At 42.3% G+C, this 21,989-nt stretch overlaps 1 protein-coding gene across 1 annotated transcript in view; it reads right to left on the reverse strand.

Annotated features, from left to right (window-relative positions):
* Positions 1-14,230: 14,230 nt before the first annotated feature.
* DSPP (dentin sialophosphoprotein) overlaps positions 14,231-21,989 on the reverse strand; it is a 60,022-nt gene continuing 52,263 nt past the window's right edge. The window contains exon 7 of the mRNA XM_070758042.1: positions 14,231-15,511. Within this exon, the coding sequence (XP_070614143.1) occupies positions 14,385-15,511 (1,127 nt within the window). The 3' untranslated portion in view covers positions 14,231-14,384. The remainder of the gene's footprint in view (positions 15,512-21,989) is intronic.

The raw sequence follows: 21,989 nt of genomic DNA on the forward strand, positions 1-21,989 counted from the left end.
ATTTGAGAATGGCATGGATTGAGCCATGTCAGAAACCTCATTGCTTGCAAAGAACTAACATAACTGCCCGTCACTTACCAAGCTGCAGTCCTGCAGGATGGACAGCCGTCTCCAAGGAGTCAGGGGACAGAGATTTAACAGAGCATCTGTTTGTTCTTGGACAACCTACTGGGATACGTACACTATTTTTACCCTCCACCAGCCAATCAGCGTTTTCCTTGCATGATGTCAGCAAGTGGACTCTGACCAGAAAAATCTCCAAACTTCAACCATTTCCCTAGTCACAGATGTCACTTTCAAACATAAAGAGCTGTTTTAGTGCCCAAGGTTTTGGGTCGTTCCACTTAATTGAAGGGTTGCGCTGGAGATGAATGGGTTTGGATGCTGAACTCTATAATGATGGTCTGGGTTTGAATTGAACTCAATATTGGGATCATTAGTTTTGTGTGTGTGTATGTGTGTACATTTCTCCTGGGGGAGAGGGGTAGACTAGGCAACGAGTACAGAAGGAATGTTCATTTTGCTGTAACACTGCAAAGAAAAGCAAGTGAAATGTCTGAGGGACAATTCATCTGAAGGTGGGTTACAGTTGACTTTGTTCTCGAAAGGTCATTTTACCCTGTATTTGTCTTACTTGGGGTTCTTCGAATAAACATAAGTGACGACAAAGACATAAATGTGTGTAATTATTCTTCAACTGGCAGTTTATTGCATATTTCATACTTGGTTTTTTTGTGGCTAATGCATTTCATACCGTATACATCCCCAAAGAAAACTTAATAGAATAGAATAGAATAGAATTTTTATTGGCCAAGTATGATTGGACACACAAGGAATTTGTCTTGGTGCAGATGCTCTCAGCGTACATAAAATAAAATATACATTTGTCAAGAATCATGTGGTACAACACTTAATGATTGTCATATGGGTCAAATAAGCAATGAAAAAGCAATATTAATAAAAATCTTAGGATATAAGCAACAAGTTACAGTCATACAGTCAACATGGGAGGAAATGGGTGATAGGAATGATGAGAAAAACTAGTAGAATAGAAGTGCAGATTTAGTAGAAAGTCTGACAGTGTTGAGGGAATTATTTGTTTAGCAGAGTGATGGCGTTCGGGGAAAAACTGTTCTTGTGTCTAGTTGTCTTGGTGTGCAGGGCTCTGTAGCGACGTTTTGAGGGTAGGAGTTGAAACAATTTGTGTCCAGGATGTGAGGGGTCAGTCAATATTTTCCAGCCCTCTTTTTGACTCATGCAGTCTACAGGTCCTCAATGGAAGGCAGGTTGGCAGCCAATGTTTTTTCTGCAGTTCTGATTCTCCTCTGAAGTCTGTGTCGGTCCTGTTGGGTTGCAGAACCAAACCAGACAGTGATAGAGGTGCAGATGACAGACTCAGTGATTCCTCTGTAGAACTGTATCAGCAGCTCCTTGGGCAGTTTGAGCTTCCTGAGCTGGCGCAGAAAGAACATTCTTTGTTGTGCTTTTTTGATGATGTTTTTGATGTTAGGTGACCATTTTAGGTCTTGAGATATGATAGAACCTAGAAATTTGAAGGTCTCTACTGTTGATACTGTGTTGTCTAGTATTGTGAGAGGTGGAAGGGTGGAAGAGTTTCTCTTAAAGTCTACCACCATTTCTACAGTTTTGAGTGTGTTCAGTTCTAGATTGTTCTGGTCACACCACAAGGATAGTTGTTCAACTTCCCGTCTGTATGCGGATTCATCATTGTCTCGAATGAGTCCGATCACTGTTGTATCATCTGCAAACTTCAGTAGTTTAACAGATGGATCGTTTGAGATGCAGTCATTAGTGTATAGAGAGAAGAGAAGTGGTGAGAGTACACAGCCCTGGGGGGCACCTGTGCTAATTGTACATGTATCTGATGTGATTTTTCTTAGCTTCACCTGCTGCTTCCTGTCTGTTAGGCCGCAAAAATGTCAGATTTCCTGATAATAATAACAATAACAACAACAATGCCTTCTCCGTCGACTAAACAATGTCGTTTGGTGGGCCTCAGGGGAAGAGCCTTCTCTGTGGCGGCCCCAGCACTCTGGAACCAGCTTCCCCCTGAGATTAGAACTGCCCCCACCCTCCTTGCCTTTCGTAAACTCCTTAAAACCCACGTCTGCTGTCAGGCATGGGGGAACTGAGATATCTTCCCCAGGCCTATACTGTTTACGTATGGTATGTTGTGTGCATGTTTTTTAAATTATGGGTTTTTAATTTTAGTTATTAGATTTGTATTATATATTGTTTTCTATTACTGTTGTGAGCTGCCCCGAGTCTACGGAGAGGGGCGGCATACAAATTTAATAAATGAATAAATAAATAAATAATAAATAACAACAACAGCAACAGCAGCAGCAGCAGCAACAACAACAATAATAATAATAATAATTTATTAGATTTGTATGCCGCCCCTCTCCGAGGAATCGGGGCGGCTCACAACAACATAAGCAGCATACAAATCCAAGTTTTGAAAAATACAATTTAAAACCCTTATAATAAAATAACGATCAGGTGACTGGGGGTGGGGGTTAAAGGTCATGTGACTGGCTTAAAGGTGTTGTGGTTCCGTCTGAGGCCCCTCCGGGAACGGCTGATCTTCTGTCGGTTTCCAGCTCAGAGGGAGAGGCTGAGGAACAGGAGGTGCAGACAGACGAGGAGGAGGAATCCCAGGCTGAAGAAGAGGGAGGACAGCCAGAGTCCCACCAGGGGGAGCTCTCCCCAGCAAGCAGCCTGGATTCCTTAGAGGAAAATGCACAAGCCATAATTGATCTGCGACAAAGAAGAGCTACTCAGAGACGGAATCAATTGGCTAAGTACTTTCAGCATTAAAGTGGCAACAGCTGGGTTTGGGTGTGGTGCTCTTGGGAAAGGCTAAAAGGCAGACCCACCCTTCCTGGCTTGTGGAGTTTTATCTTTGAGAGTCGTGGGACCTGGCTGTGAACTTTGGCGTCTTGGAATCCTGGTTTGTGCCTTTGACTATTGAAACCTTGTGGGGGGGGGGGTGCCAGCAAGAAGCTTGCTGTATTGTCTGGACATCAGGACCCTGCTGTAACGTATTATAGCCTGTCTGTTGGGAAGAACAGGTTTTCCTCTGTGCTTATTTTTTCCAGTTATAAAATACTTTTGGCTTTTACCAGAGTGTCTGGCTGTTTTTTCCAGTTGGTGTTGAGGTCTGGGGGAACCCAGACAGAACAAAAGGTGGCCAACTTGACATCACTCATGTCAAGGGTTTGGGTTAGGGTGCCTGGCCTCTCCTCGCCTCAAAGAGATACAATTCCCCTTACTATTACTGAACATCCAATCCATATATTGCAATGTTATATGTTTATATATAAAACTGCCCAGGTCTTTGTTTTTGCCCAGAAAGTAGAAGTCAGCAGCATAGTGATTCAAAACTTCAGTGTTTCATGTATTCGGTCATAAACTTCTCCATTAAAATAAAACTTCCCATTTCCGAAGCATCATTCCAAACTATCAATCATCAGTTCCACTTCCCTTTGTGAATTATATCTTGGGTAAAGAAATATTTCCTTTTTGATGAAAAATGATCCCCAAGATGCTTCAACCTCTGCTTTATGTCTTTTTTATTTTATTTAGAATTAGTTAGTATTTATTGTCGCCTTCTTCTCAAAAGGGAAGAAGGAGAACCCAAGAAACTACAGACTGTTAGCAAAGCCTTGGACAGAATGATCAAGCACCAGGTTTGAAATCATAACCTTGTTATCAACAAATTACGCCAGATTAAATTTACTTCCTAATTTGATTTATTTTAGTAGATTAGGGGTATGCAATAAACTCAGAAATGTCATTTATAGATTCCAAAAGCATAAAATAAATGTCCTTAATCATTAGCTTTGTTACAGGTTCTTTTTTATTCATAGCCTAGGGTATATTTTGAAAAAATATTTAAAATACTGGCAATCCAAGGGACAATTAAACAATCTCTCTTCAGCTAAGTTCTTCAGCCTTGTCTCTTATTCTTCAGAAACATTAGTCTCTCAGAGCAGAAAACAAACAAAAAACCCCTTGCACTTTGCTAAACGTGTAACACCACAAAAATTAGAGAAATTTAAATTTTAAAAGGTCTTATTCAACAGAACAAAGCAACCAGGCAGCGTGAAGCCCCAGTGTTTGCAAAATTTACCTTATTAATAATGTCATTAATTACAAGGGGAAAGTCCGCAGAAAAAAATGTGTAACATTTAGCATAAGTTGAGCAATAGTGTTCTTTTAAATTGCAGAGTTTGAATGTTCTAGGTGGTTTTGGTTAGGATACCAAATGTTAGTAGTCACTGATCTTGAAAAAAAATACATTTGACCGCAAGAGGACTTTGGTTTTTTCTGACTCCTTGGAAAAATGCCATCTTCTCCAACTGTCTTCTTCAACACTATTCTAGGACTCAAACACAATGGCCACCTATATTCAGTGTAACTTTCATCAGCATTCTTTGGTGGTCTGACACTTGACTGAACAGCTTGGGAGAAGCACGTCGATGTCTGAGATTGTGGTTCAGGATCAATCCAAAACTATTAACATGCACTACAGGGGTGGGTTCCAACTTACCCTATCATTGGTTCGCTTTCTCCCGAGCTGCAAACAAAATGGCAGCTGTGAAGAAAACTAAAAAATAGCACACACATCCCTCCAAAAAAGATGGCAGTGCCCACAGACCAGCCCTGTTCTGGTCTCCGGCTAAGGTCACTGTTAATTGGAATAAAGGCTTGCTAAATGCAGAGATTTGTAAAAACAAAACATCATCTTTATTTTTCTTCCTTCTGTTACAAACTGCGTCATCCCAGCACGCAGGCTCTCTTGTCTCAGTCTTTAGCAGTCAAGGAAACATCAGAATCACCAAAGCATTCCACAAGTCATTCTACGATTTATGGCTAGGCAGCGTTAGCTCAGGGTAATAAAAACTACAATTTAAAAACACATAAAGTCTGAAGTAGTGTAGGGTTTCCTGTCTAAGCAGAGGGTTGGACTAGAAGACCTCCAAGGTCCCTTCCAACTCTGTTATTCTAAGGAGATGGTTACCATTTGTAGGGAAGAGTGTTGGAAGTCAATCTCTCACACCTAGATTTGGCTATCTGGAAGACAATCCAGTACTCCAGTGTCATTTCAGGATTGCCCGCTTCAGCCTTGGTTTCTCTTGGAAGAAACTCACTTTAAAATATCTCGATCTTACATGGTCTACCCTGTCTGCAAAAGTTGATCTTACATGGTCTACCCTGTCTACAAAATCCATTTGGGAAAGTCATGACCTGCCAAAGCCTTCACAGTAACCTCTAGTTATACTCATTACAGAGCCCGCTCTATAAAATATTTCTAAAAATATTGTCTTTCTAAAAATAGATTCCTGCTTTTATAGCGAGCCCAGGATAAAGGAAACCAGTTGCAATGAATGCCAAAAATATGACTTTCTTTCTTTTTTTTCCTTTGGGATTTAGTGTCCAGTTGGAATAAAAAGAATTTTTATAATAGGATCTTTCCTAAGCATTTTCATCTTGGGTGTTCTTCTCTGAACTAGATATAAAATGGAGAGCAAGAATGATTTCTTTCTATTGTTACGTTCCAGAGCTAGTTCTCAGACTAATAAGCCATTCAAGTAGCCAGTCCTCAAGGATTCACAGCCCTGGTTTACTCCTCCTTCATAGATGCAAGAAAAAAGAAACCCAAACTAACCTCCATCCCTTTTATCTAGAAGGCATGTGACACAAAAGAGACAGAATTGTCACATACCAAGACAACTAGACACAAGAACAGTTTTCCCCGAACGCCATCACTCTGCTAAACAAATAATTCCCTCAACATTGTCAGACATTTTACTAAGTCTGCACTTCTATTTCTACTAGTTTTTCTCATCATTCCTATCATCCTTTTCCTCCCACTTAGGACTGTGTGACTGTCACTTGTTGCTTGTATCCTAAGATTTTTATTAATATTGATTGTCTCTTCGTTGCTTATTTGATCCCTATGACAATCATTAAGTGTTGTAGCACATGATTCTTGACAAATGTCTCTTTTTCTTTTATGCACACTGGGAGCATCTGCACCAAGACAAATTCCTTGTGTGTCCAATCACACTTGGCCAATAAAATTCTATTCTATATTAATTTTCCTGTACCATTTACATGGATTGATTGCCCTTGGGCCATATCAAGGTGCAGAGTTCCAGAAACAAATTATTACTATAATTTATTTTTATTTTATTTTATTAATTGGATGTATACGTCACCCCTCTCCAAAGACTTGGGGTGGCTTAGAACATTTCAGGTGATTACAGAGATGAAGAGAACAAGGGTCAGGGAAGAAATATGAAGGAGAGGAACAGGTTAATTAATTAAGTAATTAATTCGTCATGTCTGGGTGTCAGTGGAGAAGAAGGATGGAGTTTTCAATTCTGCTATAAATCCATATGGAGGTGCCTCTCCGCGGCTCTGAAGTAAGCTTTGTTTTATTTATTTATTTATCTATTTATTTATCTATTTATTTATCTATTTATCTATTTATCTATTTATCTATTTATCTATTTATCTATCTATCTATCTATCTATCTATCTATCTATCTATCTATCTATCTATCTATTTATCAGATTTGTATGCCGCCCCTCTCCGAAGACTCGGGGCGGCTAACAACAGTATAAAAAGACAATGTAAACAAATCTAATATTAAAAATAATCTCAAAAACCCCAATTTAAAGAACCAATCATACATACAAACATACCATGTATAAATTCTATAAGCTTAGGGAGAAGGGAAAATTTCAATTCCCCCATGCCTGACGACAGAGGTGGGTTTTCAGGAGCTTACGAAAGGCAAGGAGGGTGGGGGCAATCCTAATCTCTGGGGGGAGTTGGTTCCAGAGGGTCGGGGCCGCTACAAAGAAGGCTCTTCCCCTGGGTCCCGCCAGACGACATTGTTTAGTCGACGGGACCCGGAGAAGACCAACTCTGTGGGACCTAACTGGTCGCTGGGATTCGTGTGGCAGAAGGCGGTCCTGCAGATATTCTGGTCCAATGCCATGAAGGGCTTTATAGGTCAAAACCAACACTTTGAATTGTGACCGGAAACTGATCAGCAGCCAATGCAGACTGCGGAGTGTTGGTGTAACATGGGCATATTTGGGGAAAACCATGATTGCTCTTGCAGCTGCATTCTGCACGATCTGAAGTTTCCGAACACTTTTCAAAGGTAGCCCCATGTAGAGAGCGTTGCAGTAGTCGAGCCTTGAGGTGATGAGGGCATGAGTGACTGTGAGCAGTGAGTCCCGGTCCAGATAGGGTCGCAACTGGCGAACCTGGGCAAACGTCCCCCTCACCACAGCTGAAAGATGGTTCTCTAATGTAAGCTGTGGATCGAGGAGGATGCCCAAGTTGCGGACCCTCTCTGAGGGGGTCAATAGTTCCCCTCCCAGGGTGATGGACAGACAGATGGAATTGTCCTTGGGAGGCAGAACCCACAGCCACTCCGTCTTATCCGGGTTGAGTTTGAGTCTGTTGACACCCATCCAGACCCCAACAGCCTCCAGACACCGGCACATCACTTCCACTGCTTCACTGACTGGACAAGTGGTTATGTGGTTTTTAACTGCAGATTTTATTACCCTGGGCTAATGCTGCCTAGCCATAAATCTTAAGATGAAGGGAGGAATGCTTGGAGAATGCTTTATGTTGATTTAGCTACTAAAGATAAATTCTGCTGCACGAATCCCAGCAACCAGTTAGGTCCCACAGCGTGGGTCTCCTCCCGGTCCCGTCAACTAAACAATGCTGCTTGGCGGGACCCAGGGGAAGAGCCTTCTCTGTGGCGGCCCCGGCCCTCTGGAACCAACTCCCCCCAGAAATTAGAATTGCCCCCACCCTCCTTGCCTTTCGTAAGCTACTTAAAACCCACCTCTGCCGCCAGGCATGGGGGAATTGAGATCCTCTTTTCCCCTAGGCCTTTACAATTTCATGCATGGTATGTCTGTATGTATGTTGGTTTTTATATTAATGGGTTTTTAATCGTTTTTAGTATTGGATTATTATTGTACACTGTCTTGTTATTGCTGTTAGCCACCCCAAGTCTCCAGAGAGGGGCGGCATACAAATCCAATAAATAAATAAATAAATAAAGACTGAGATAAAAGCGCCTGCCTGCCGATGAAGCCGTTTGTAACAGAAGAGAGAGAAATAAAGATGATGTTTTTGTTTTATAAATCTCTGCATTCAGCAAGCCTTTATTCCAATTAACAGAGGCTTTAGCCGGACCAGAGCAAATATTAATCTCTTAGTTTAGGTAAAAGTGTGGTTGTTTCCTCAATATAACTTGCAGTGGAGTTTCCCCATAGTTTCAAAGCTTATTTTGACGAATTTTATAAGTTGGGCAAGGGTTGCCAATGCGCACAAACCCAAGGCCTGATTCCCTTTCAGGATCCTCTGCCAGGCTGTCTTTGTCATGCTAGTGTTAACAGTGATATAAAGCTAAACCACTTGGGTTTGCCAAGGCATTAACTTCAAAGCTCCTTATGTTCTTGTGGCCAAGTTTAATTACAAAGAAGGCCTGAAGCTCAGTTTGGATTTCAAATGAAGCACCAGGGCAAAAATACCCAACCAAATCACAAGTTGACATTGTCATATGATGCCAGCTCAGCACACTTGAAATGAAGATCCAAGTTCAAATTTATGATGTTGTTATTTGTTGTTTAGAACATTGATTAATTGATTGATTTTGTCCAATAGACAATGAGGGTTTTAGTGGGTATACATATAGTAAAATACATTATGAAGGTTATAGAGGAGATACTCATAGTAAAATATATCTAAAATAGAACAGAAGAGAAGTTATAGGAATAGAACATATCAATGAAAGAATAGAAGAAGAGATATAGGAATAGAAGAAAGGTATGGGAGATATAGGAGAGCAATAGGACAGGGGACGGAAGGCACTCTAGTGCACTTGTACTCGCCCCTTACTGACCTCTTAGGAATCTGGAGAGGTCAACCATGGATAATCTAAGAGTAAAGTGTTGGGGGTTTGGGGATGACACTATGGAGTCCAGTAATTAGTTCCACGCTTCAACAACTCGGTTACTGAAGTCATATTTTTTAGAGTCATGTTTGGAGCAGTTAATATTAAGTTTAAATCTGTTGTGTGCTCTTGTGTTGTTGTGGTTGATGCTGAAGTAGTCGCCAACAGGCAGGGTAAATCATGTTTAAGGCATCATAATTCTAAGCTTTCTAGGCCCAGGATTGAAAGTCTGGTCGCGTAGGGTATTCTATTTCGAGTGGAGGAGTGAAGGGCTCTTCTGGTGAAGTATCTTTGGACATTTTCAAGGGTGTTAATGTCTGAGATGCGATATGGGTTCCAAATAGATGAGCTGTATTCGAGGATGGGTCTGGCAAAAGTTTTGTAAACTCTGGTAAGTAGTGAGAGATTGCCAGAGCAGAAGCTACGTAGGATTAGGTTTACAACTCTTGAAGCCTTCTTGGCTATGTTGTTGCAGTGGTCTTTGGCACTTAAATCTTTTGTTATTAGTATACCGAGGTCTTTAACCGAGCGGGGGGTATCTGCGATAATTTGATTATTCAGTTCGTATTTGGAGTTCAGATTCTGTTTCCCAACGTTGAACAAAGTTTATCGCTTTGACAAACATAGAAACATAGAAGATTGACGGCAGAAAAATACCTCATGGTCCATCTAGTCTGCCCTTATACTCTTCCTGTATTTTATCTTAGGATGGATATATGTTTATCCCAGGCATGTTTAAATTCAGTTACTGTGATTTACCAACCACGTCTGCTGGAAGTTTGTTCCAAGGATCTACTACTCTTTCATTAAATAATATTTTCTCATGTTGCTTCTGACCTTTCCTCCAACTAACCTCAGATTGTGCCCCCTTGTTCTTGTGTTCACTTTCCTATTAAATAATAAATGTACTCTTACAACACAAAAATGAAAAACCTGTGGCCCTCCAGATCTTACTGGACTACAATTCCCCAAAATTGTAACTAGTGTTGCATTGCTGAAGTCTATAGACTTAATGTATTTACCTTTGGGTTTATTATCTTCACATGTTTCTGAACCAGTTTTGTTTTAATTAATTGCTTAATCCTAACGAACACTTTGGGATTGGGAAGGGATGGATTATGGAGTGAAATATACAGCAAAGCTAATAGTTACAGGAAAAACCCAGGCAAAAATCCAGCTTGGATGTTTCCAATAATAGATGGTCAAAAATATCAGATCAGATGGTGCAAAAATATCTTTGGACTCACAAAAGTTGCCAAACCATTGTGCCACTGGTGGCATTCCCAGAAATCAGACCATTTTTAGCTCCTGCAGAATATGTTCATGTACTCTGCATGTAACTGCATTCCAAGCTGGAAATGTGCAAATTCTGGTTAGCTTGAAGGAAAGAATTTAAGTGTGAATTTTAGGACAGGAAAGATAAAATTGAATTGAACTGAATTGATATTCTTTATTGGCCAAGTGTGATTGGACACACAAGGAATTTATCTTTGGTGCATATGCTCTCAGTGTACATAAAAAGAAAAGATAAATTTCTCAAGAATCAGAAGGCACAACACTCAATGACAATCATAGGGTACAAATAAGCAATCGAATCATACTAGAAAACAATCAGTATAAATCATAAGGATACAAGCAACAAGTTACAGTCATACAGTCATAAGTGGGAGGAGATGGGTGATAGGATCAACGAGAAGGTAACAGTAACACTAATGCAGACTTAATGAATAGTTTGGCAGTGGTGAAGGAATTATTTGTTTAGCAGAGTGATGGCATTTGGGGGAAAAAACTGCTCTTGTGTCTAGTTGTTCTGTTGTGCAGTGCTCTATGGCATAGTTTTGAGGGTAGGAGTTGAAACCATTTGTATCCAGAATGTGAGGGGTCAGTAAATATTTTCACCGCCCTCTTTTTGACTCGTGCAGTATACAGGTCCTCAATGGAAGGCAAGTAGGCCTTGTTTGTTGTTGGGGGGGGGGGTGTTTGCAGTTCTGATTATCCTTTGAAGTCTGTGTCTGTCATGTTGGGTTGCAGAACCAAACCAGATAGTTACAGAGGTGCAGATGACAGACTCAATGATTCCTCTGTATCAGCAGCTCTTTGGGCAGTTTGAGCCTCCTGAGTTGGCGCAGAAATAATATTCTTTGTTGTGCTTTTTTGATGACTTTTTTGATGTTAGGTGACCATTTTCGGTCTTGAGATATGGAGGTCTCTACTATTGATACTGTGTGGTCTAGTATTGTAAGAGGAGGTAGGATGAGAGCAGCCCTCCCACGATCCATTTTCAGCCTCCTGCAACATTCTGCCAATGAAATTGGAGCTTGAAAGGCCACACACTGCCTGCCCAGGCTCTGTTTTCACTGGCCGAGGGCTGCAGGAGGCCATTGTGGCTGAAAACAGAGCCCAGATAGGAAGCACACGACTTCCCTGAGCTCTGTTTTCACTGGCCAGGGGCTGCAGGAGGCCATTGTGATTGAAAATGGAGCTCAGATAAGAAGCACACAGCCTCCCTGAGCTCTGTTTTCACTGGCAGAGGGCTACAGGAGGCCATTGTGGCTGAAAACAGAGCCCAGATAGGAAGCACACGGCCTCCCTGAGCTCTGTTTTCACTGGCAGGGGCCTGCAGGAGGCCATTGTGGCTGAAAACGGAGCCAGATAGGAAGCACACAGCCTCCCTGAGCTCTGTTTTCACTGGCAGGGGGCTGCAGGAGGCCATTGTGGCTGAAAACGGAGCCCAGATAGGAAGCACACGGCTTCCCTGAGCTCTGTTTTCACTGGCAGGGGGCTTCAGGAGGCCATTGTGGCTGAAAACGGAGCCCAGATAGGAAGCACACGGCCTCCCTGAGCTCTGTTTTCACTGGCAGGGGGCTGCAGGAGGCCATTGTGGCTGAAAACGGAGCCCAGATAGGAAGCACACAGCCTCCCTTAGCTCTGTTTTCACTGGCAGGGGGCTGCAGGAGGCCATTGTGGATGAAAACGGAGCCCAGATAGGAAGCACACGGCCTCCCTGAGCTCTGTTTTCACTGGCAGGGGGCTGCAGGAGGCCATTGTGGCTGAAAATGGAGCTCAGATAAGAAGCACACAGCCTCCCTGAGCTCTGTTTTCACTGGCAGGGGCCTGCAGGAGGCCATTGTGGATGAAAACGGAGCCCAGATAGGAAGCACACGGCCTCCCTGAGCTCTGTTTTCACTGGCAGAGGGCTACAGGAGGCCATTGTGGATGAAAACGGAGCCCAGATAGGAAGCACACGGCCTCCCTGAGCTCTGTTTTCTCTGGCAGGGGGCTTCAGGAGGCCATTGTGGCTGAAAACGGAGCTCAGATAGGAAGCACACGGCCTCCCTGAGCTCTGTTTTCACTGGCAGAGGGCTACAGGAGGCCATTGTGGCTGAAAACGGAGCCCAGATAGGAAGCACACGGCCTCCCTGAGCTCTGTTTTCACTGGCAGGGGGCTGCAGGAGGCCATTGTGGATGAAAACGGAGCCCAGATAGGAAGCACACGGCCTCCCTGAGCTCTGTTTTCACTGGCGGGGGGCTGCAGGAGGCCATTGTGGCTGAAAACGGAGCCCTCCATGAAACTGATTTTGACACCCCTGGTCTATAATGTGTCCAAGGTTTGATGGGATATTGCTTTATTATTAATAATATTGCTTAATAATATTTCTTAAGCAAGTTGGAACAGACGTTGCCAGCACATATACAGCATAGCCTGAGCTTTAAAGAAGAAACACACCAGCTTTGTGGTGCTGTCACGATTCCACACCCGAGTTCTATAATAAGAAGCCACAATCCCCCAAATTAGAAAAGAAAACAAATGTCAAAAAAAGAGAGAAAAATCACAGAGGACCCAAAAAAAGGAAAGGTTTATTTACTCTAGCTTTCTTCAACCAAGTGTCCTCTGCAGGAATGAGGATTGCATTTATCAGAATTCCTAGCTGGAGAGCTGAGAAGTTTAGCAATTGTAGTTTAGAAACATCTAAAGAATATCAGACGTCGAGTAAATTTGGCCCCACCTTTTTCAATTTTGACTAAACAGTGGTGCCTCTACTTAAGAACGCCTCTACTTAAGAACTTTTCTAGATAAGAACCGGGTGTCCAAGATTTTTTTGCCTCTTCTTAAGAACCATTTTCTACTTAAGAACCCGAGCCTGGAAAAAATTCCCAGGAAATTTGAGAGCAGCACAAAGGTCCGACCAGTTTCCTGCCATTCCCCCTTTAATCCCGGCCATCTCGGCCTTTTCTGGGCTGCCAGAGGAGCCTTTTGGTGGCGCTTAAGGAGGTTTTGGCAGTCCAGAGCGAACGAAGCATTTTCCTTTCTCTGGGATAAACCTCTGCCAGCACTCAGAGAAAAGAAACGCTTCCTTCGCTCTGGGCAGCGACTGTCCTCCTCCTCTTCTTCCTCCTACTCCTCCCACCCAAATTCCGAGCTTTTATTTCTTTCCTAATGTTTTTATTTCTTTCCGCAGTATTTGCTTTTACATTGATTCCTATGTGAAAAATTGCTTCTACTTACAAACTTTTCTACTTAAGAACCTGGTCAGGGAACGAATTAAGGTCGTAAGTAGAGGTACCACTTTGCATCACTTTCTGTCTGTAACATATTTTTTTTAATGCTTAATTATGTGTTCCTATAGATCTGGTAATCCACTCGAAAGCAATTTATTTATGTATTTTGGGTAGCGCACTCTAGATTTAAAATGCTCAAATCTATACATTGTGTTCATACGGTTGCTGAAGGCCGGGTGGACTCATGTATTATGCCAAGTCTGGCATCATTTTTTTAAAAAATGAATGCACATTGTGATGGTGAATACAAAGGGGGAACAAGCATTTGGTTTTAGCCCACCTTAAATATTGTGACACTCCTCAAAGAATTATGAGGAACTATATTCACATACGTACACATGTCGACTTCTAATTTCCAAATGGATGTCTGGAGAAAGTAGACTATTATTAATTCAATTTTTGTGAGCACTCTTTGCTCACAAAACAGTTTGGAAGTAGTTACAAATGTTTTGGGGGGCGGTTCTTGTTTTTTTTTAATTACTGGTGAAATCTAAAATTTGTTTAGGGCTTGTAATAGGTGGGTTTTTTTTTGAGAACTCTGGATTTTATTGTAATTGTGAATTTTTTTTTTTCACGGATAGTTATTTTTTTTTTTACAATAGCGAGGTGAGTAGAGCAGCCAAATTAGACACCAAGTGCTGCATAAAAAGGTTTAAGAATTTGTTACTTCATTGAACTTCCCTGCCTAATACAGTAAAGCGGTTATCAAAATCACTCTTTTGCCAACAATGCTACCATTTTGACTTATCATATCCATACGTGAAGCTTTTTCCTACTGTTTCGCCTCTCAAATAGTTTTGTTTATTTTGAACCGCTGGAATTACTAGAATTGTCAGAATCACTGGAGCTGCTATTGCCATTAGAATCATCCGAAGCGTTGGAAGCACTGGAGCTGTTGGAATCACTTGGACTATTGGAATCGCTAGAGTTACTGGATTCAGAAGAATCGCCAGAATCACTGGAGTCACTGGAATCATCTGAATCACTGGAGCTATTAGAATCGCTGGAATCACTGGAGCTACTGGAGCTGCTAGAAGAGTCACTAGAATCACTGTTAGAATCTCCAGAATCACTAGAGTCACTGGAGCTGCTTGACTCACTAGAGGCACTGGAGCTGCTTGAGTCACTGGAATCACTGGAGCTGCTTGAATCACTAGAGGAACTGGAGCTGCTTGAGTCACTGGAATCACTAGAACTTTTGGAATCACTGGAGCTGCTTGAATCACTGGAGTCACTGGAACTGTTTGAATCACTTGAGTCACTGGAGCTGCTTGAGTCACTGGAATCACTGGAGCTACTCGAATCACTGGAGTCACTGGAGCTGCTCGAATCACTAGAGTCACTGGAGCTGCTCGAATCACTAGAGTCACTGGAGCTGCTCGAATCACTAGAGTCACTGGAGCTGCTTGAATCACTAGAGTCACTAGAACTTTTGGAATCACTGGAGTCACTGGAGCTGCTTGAATCACTGGAGTCACTGGAGCTACTCGAATCACTAGAGGCACTGGAGCTGCTTGAATCACTGGAGGCACTGGAGCTGCTTGAATCACTGGAGCTGCTTGAATCACTGGAGTCACTGGAGCTGTTCGAATCACTGGAGTCACTGGAGCTGCTTGAGTCACTGGAGTCACTGGAGCTGCTTGAGTCACTGGAGTCACTGGAGCTGCTTGAGTCACTGGAGTCACTGGAGCTGCTTGAGTCACTGGAGTCACTGGAGCTGCTTGAGTCACTGGGGTCACTGGAGCTACTTGAGTCACTGGAATCACTGGAGCTGCTTGAATCGCTAGAATCAGTCGAGTCACTTGAGCTACTCGAATCTTGAGAGTCGCTGGTGTCTTGGGCCCCATTGGAACCATCTGGGCTTCCGGGACTTGCTGAGTGGCTTGATTGTTCTGATCCCTCGTCATTCGAATCGCTCGAACTACTTGCTGCCCCGGGCTGCTGGTGGGAATTGCTCTCGCCAGAATCAGAGTCATCAGCGTAGCCCGGGTCATCTCCTTGCATGCCCTCATCATATAAATTGAAGCTGTCAAAACTGTAATGCTCCTTAGGGGACACATCGACATCTTTTCTTGACTTCAGGCCATGCCCAGTGTGGGGTCCCTCGCTAGATTGTTTTTCAGCAAAGGAAGCGTTCTCTCTCTTACCCTCAATGTAGTTTTCTTCCACGTGGCTGGTCTCTTTGAGGAGATCCACCTGAGAGCTTTTAAGGTATTGACCCGGATTTTCCTGCGTATGATACCTGCTGTTCCTTGTGGTTTGTGCAAGACCTCCTAGGCCGTCCTGAAGAAGCTGCCCCTCCTTTGAGTGTTGATGCTCTCCATAGGGGCTGATAGTGCCACCTATAGAGATTTTTCCTGCTGCGGCGTGCTGTTTCTTGAGGTGGAGCAATACTCCTCCTTCCTGGCGATCACCATCTCTGCTTTGCTTCCGCTCATATTCGTGGGCAGGATTAATTAATATTTTTTTATCTCCTTTAGTAGAATTAAGATTGTCCCCGGGGCCTCTTCTAAGTACATCACTCCTCTGGATCTGTCACAAAGAAGCATGAAACATTAGCATATGAATATATTTAGAGACATGTTACTCAAAGTGCAGGTTTTGGAGCAAACACCCCCCCCCTTTATTTAATCTGCCTTAAGTAATCATAGGGTACATGCAGGGGTGGGCTACTGCCTGGACCGGGGGAACGCAGTGGGGTAGCAAAAATGGAGCTCCACCCCAGAGCACCCAATTTGCACTGAAAGATGTTTGAAAGAAAATGCAGGGCGTCCTGCATAAGCCACGCCCACAGTGTGGTAGTAAAAAGTTTGGTAACCCTTCGCTGGGTATTGTTGTGGTTGGCTCTGGGCCAGTTCCTGCTCTGAGGACTGTGGGTGTTGGTTTGGGAGAATCCACGCGTTATCAGAGACCGGTTTAGCTGCCAACAGCTTCGGACAGTGAGGATTCTATGTCAAGGGCAGATTCTGGGAGTGAAGTAGGATCGGATGGTCAGGTAGTGGCAGGCAGCCCATTAGCTAATGACCCCATTAGTGAATCATCATTAGATTCAGAGGAAGAGGGATTCATAGATGCTTGCAGGCGGAGATTTATGACGAGAAGGGAACAACTGCACAAGTGTTATAGAAGATAAGGGAGAACACCTGTGGCTGGGGCAATTAGGCTAATGGGGCAGCTGATAAATTGCCAGCTTCGCTGAGAGCATGAATGGGAGATTATCCGTTTGGTGAGAGACGAGTGTTGTTTGATTTTGGACTGCTCCAGGATTTACAAAGACTTTTTGAATATTTCACAGTTAAGTACAGTTTGAGGACTCTTGAAGGGGGGTAGCTGTGACGTCTTCACAGCTGCCTTTATCTGCTCTGCTTTTGTTTTTGCTTTTCACAGCATTCCAGGTTTGTGGTTTGTGGGAGAGCACTTTGGCTGATTTAAAGTGCATGTGTACAATATTTTCTGTTTTGATAAACTGACTCTTCGTTTACTTTACAACAGTGTGTGTGTTTGAATTTACACTTTCGGCTTAATTGGGACTCATAAAGTGAAGCCTGGTGGGTGGGAGTTGTTGATTGTTTTATTGTTTTTACATTGGCTTTGTAGGTTTCTATCTTTGTAAGCTGCCCCGAGTCATTGAGAGTGACAGGTGGCGCTATAAATTTGGGTAAAATGAGGACCCAGATTGTTGGGGGCAAGATGCTGAGTCTGTAAAGCACCAGTAAATGGTACATAAGTCTAGGGGATATTGCTACGTAGGGTGGATAGATTTATTAATGCTAATTTACTTCTCATTCCTTTTTAGAGAGCCTCAGTGGTGCAGTGGTTAGAGTGCAGTACTTCAAGCTACTTCTGCTTATCATCGCCTGCCAGCAGTTTGGCAGTTCGAATCTCAGTAGGCTCAAGGTTGACTCAGCCTTCCAGCCTTCCAAGGTCGGTAAAATGATGACCCAGATGGTTGGGGGCAAGAGGCTGGCTCTCTGTGAACTGCTTGTGTAAAGCACTGTGAAGCGGTATATAAGTCTAAATGCTAATGATAATTTATTGATTGATTGATTGATTGATTTACTTACTTACTTACTTATTTTTTTATTTTTTTTATTTTAATTCCACCTTTCTCCTTAGACTCAGGGTGGTTTACAACATGTTAGCAGCAATAGCGCTTTTTAACAGAGCCAGCCTATTGCCCCCACAATCCAGGTCTTCATTTGACCCACCTCGAAAGGATGGACGGCTGGGTCAACCTTGAGCAGGTGATGAGATTTGAACCGCTGACCTGCAGATCTACCAGTTAGCTTTAGTGGCCTGCAGTACCGCACTCTACCTGCTGCGCCACCTCGGCTCTTCTATTCTTCCTAATACTGCGCTATAGATTTTCAGTGTAAGGTGATCTGTGAAACTGCCTGAGACTACTCCACCACAAAGTCCGAGGGACTTCCTATGGTCCAGGGTCACAAGTTGTCCATCTCCATTTTAGGGGAGGGACAGAAGACAGCATAAACCAGTCAACACACTGGAGTGGCATAAAACCATCTCCAATACTGACGGATTACTTAACACCTGCTGAACGATGCTGTTAAATAATCAGCATGGAACAGCCAGTGAAGTAAGAAGAAAAACTGAATTTCCAGTCTTGTATTAGTACTCAACATTTTAGAAACATAGAAACATAGAAGTCTGACGGCAGAAAAAGACCTCATGGTCCATCTAGTCTGCCCTTATACTATTTTCTGTATTTTATCTTAGGATGGATATATGTTTATCCCAGGCATGTTTAAATTCAGTTACTGTGGATTTATCTACCACGTCTGCTGGAAGTTTGTTCCAAGGATCTACTACTCTTTCAGTAAAATAATATTTTCTCATGTTGCTTTTGATCTTTCCCCCAACTAACTTCAGATTGTGTCCCCTTGTTCTTGTGTTCACTTTCCTATTAAAAACACTTCCCTCCAATACATTTTTTTTTCAGAAATGTCTGCAAAACATGGGATGAGACCTAATCAGTTATTATGTGCCACAAAGCCATCTGTTGTCAATATAGCAATTTCCCAAATGCTAGATATGTAGTCATTTCCATTCCCAGAAGTCCTAGTCAGCATGTCCATAACAGAACATAAGCAAACATTTTTATTGCAACATGTGAATTTGGGGTGACTCAGAATGCGTGAATCAGGATTTCAAATTTGTTTGAGTCTAGAACTAATTGCCTTTGACTTTGCAGATTTTTAAAAATGAATTAACATGGTTTTCACCAGTTCCCCAGAAACTACTTTTCTATTTTCCTATTTTTTTTTCTAAACAAGCCATTTTGCAGGTTTGTTTTGGATCTAACTACTGGATCACCAGGCTTCTTTAAACTGGTCTACTACATCTAATAGATCACCTTGTCATGTGACCCTTTTAGTTCTTTTTTGTTATTGTTCAGTTCACTTACAGGAGAAGCAACTACTAGTCCAAGAATGGTGGTAAGGAGAAGCAGGGTCTTCATATTTGGTATTGTAACCTAGGAAGAAACCAAAGTACATTTTAGCATGAATACCAAGTAATCCATTTCGTAATACAAATGTTGACAGCATATATTGCTCACAGTCACTCATGCCCTCATCACCTCGAGGTTCGACTGCTGTAACGCTCTTTACATGGGGCTACCTTTGAAGAGTGTTCGGAAACTTCAGATCATGCAGAATGCAGCTGCGAGAACAATCATGGGCTTTCCCAGATATGCCCATGTCTCACCAACACTCCGCAGTCTTCATTGGTTGCTGATCAGTTTCCGGTCACAATTCAAAGTGTTGGTTATGACCTATAAAGCCCTTCATGGCACCGGACCGGAATATCTCCGGGACTGCCTTCTGCCGCACGAATCCCAGCAACCAGTTAGGTCCCACAGAGTTGGCCTTCTCCGGGTCCCGTCGACTAAACTATGTCATCTGGCGGAACCTAAATCTGTTGTGTGCTCTTTTGTTGTTGTGGTTGAAGCTGAAGTAGTTGCCGACAGGCAGGACGTTGTAGCATATGATCTTGTGGGCAATACTTAGATCATGTTTAAGGTGTCTTAGTTCTAGGCTTTCTAGGCCCAGGATTGAAAGTCTAGTCTCGTAGGGAATTCTGTTTCATACAATATTTTAATAAGGAATATCAGGATGCACCTATGAATGGATAAGGTCTCCAATTTGTTGCACAGTTATTTAGAAAGAGTTAAAAACTGCTTTGAAAGTCAACAAATGTCAAATATATGTGACTCCTCTGAAGGATGATGAGGCTGGGGGGGGGGAGTTTGTATAATCTAAAATTGATACCTGATTGATCTCCCCAACCTAAATCAATGTTTTTCTATTCCCATCCAGTCCACTGGTTTGTAAAATAAGCTAATCAGAACTGCAAAAAAAACAATGGCTGCCAAGCTGCCTTCCATTGAGGACCTGTAGACTGCACGAGTCAAAAAGAGGGTGGGGAAAATATTGACTGACCCCTCGCATCCTGGACACAAACTGTTTCAACTCCTACCCTCAAAACATCGCTACAGAGCACTGCACACCAAGACAACTAGACACAAGAACAGTTTTTTCACTCTGCTAAACAAATAATTCCCTCAACACTGTCAAACTTTTTACTAAATCTGTACTTCTATTTCTACTAGTTTTTTCTTATCACTCCTATCATCCTTTTCCTCCCACTTAGGACTGTATGACTGTCACTTGTTGCTTGTATCCTAAGACTTTTATTAATATTGATTAATAAAAATTGCTTAGTTGACCCCTATGACAATCATGAAGTGTTGTACCACATGATTCTTGACAAATGTCTCTTTTTCTTTTATGTACACTGAGAGCATCTGCACCAAAGACAAATTCCTTGTGTGTCCAATCACACTTGGCCAATAAAAAATTCTATTCTATTCTATCCTATCCTATCCTATTCTATTCTAACTAATAACATTTGATCAGACAGTAGCTATCAGGAGGGAAACAAGTGTAGAAGGGTCACTGAAGATGCTGAGAATTATAAACCCTTGCCACAAAAACTTTGCTGAAGAATTTTTTTTATTCTCATTACTCAGATCAAGGGGGTGCTAGTAATTCTGGTTTCAAATAGGAGTTTTTCTGTTTAGTCAAACTATATTTCTCGTGTAGTATTTTTGAACTTTGATGACTTTAAGATATCTGGCTCACTGGGGGATTCTGGGAGTTGAAGGCCACACATCTTAAAGCTGTCAAGGTTGTAAGGATAGAGTAACGGAGTTGGAAGGGACCCTGTAGGTCATCTAGTCCAATTCCCTGATCAAGCAGGAGACCTGATACTATTTCGGACAGATGGCTGTCCAGTCTCTTCTTAAGAGCTTCCAGAGATGAAACACCCACGGCTTTTGAAGGCTGAGAAACATTATTCTATCCAACCACAAGTTGTTTTAAAATCAAACAGCTTGACTAGGGGAGAACTACCTGCTAACCTCTTCAGTCGTAGAACACAGGTCCCCCATTCATACGAAATTGGCTCAGGGCCATTGCAAGAGGCTAATAGTAGACTACCCATGAGAAGTCTAAAAATATATTGGGTTTTGCAAAAAGAGCGAAATCTGGCTTTCAGAAAGGCTGCTATATTTAACACAAAGCCTTTGCAATTGCATAAGTGCTTGCTTGTGCAATATAAGGCACACAAAGAACAACACACCATGCTAGTTTAAACTCAGTTAAAATAGTTTAAACTTTGAGTTCCGAGAGCTCTAACCTGTTCTTTTTTTCCTCCCCCTACTTTGAGGGGGGGGGGGGACTTGCTTTACAGATATTGGAGTTAGAATTTACTTTGGATAACAATAGGGTCTTTGCAGGTAGTCTTATGAGTACCGTATTTGTCTAAATAGTCTCAGTAAACATCCTGAGAATCAACAATTAAATAAACACACAATTTCTTCCTACCTAACATTGTTTCTTACATTGATGAATTTGTCATTAAGACAAATAAGTCATATAGAAACACAGAAACAAAGAAGATTGACGGCAGAAAAAGACCTCATGGTCCATCTAGTCTGTCCTTATACTATTTCCTGTATTTTATTTTAGGATGGATAAATGTTTATCCCAGGCATGTTTAAATTCAGTTGCCGTGGATTTACCAACCACGTCTGCTGGAAGTTTATTCCAACCATCTACTACTCTTTCAGTCAAATAATATTTTCTCACGTTGGTTCTGGTCTTTCCCCCAACTAACCTCAGATTGTGACCCCTTGTTCTTGTGTTCACTTTCCTATTAAAAACACTTCTCTCCTGAACCTTATTGAACCCTTGAACATATTTAAATGTTTCGATCATGTCCCCCCTTTTCCTTCTGTCCTCCAGACTATACAGACTGAGTCCATTAAGTCTTTCCTGATAGGTTTTTTGCTTAAGACCTTCCACCATTTTTGTAGCCCGTCTT

This window comes from Erythrolamprus reginae, chromosome 7 (genome assembly GCF_031021105.1).
Source record: "Erythrolamprus reginae isolate rEryReg1 chromosome 7, rEryReg1.hap1, whole genome shotgun sequence".
NCBI lineage: Eukaryota > Metazoa > Chordata > Lepidosauria > Squamata > Dipsadidae > Erythrolamprus > Erythrolamprus reginae.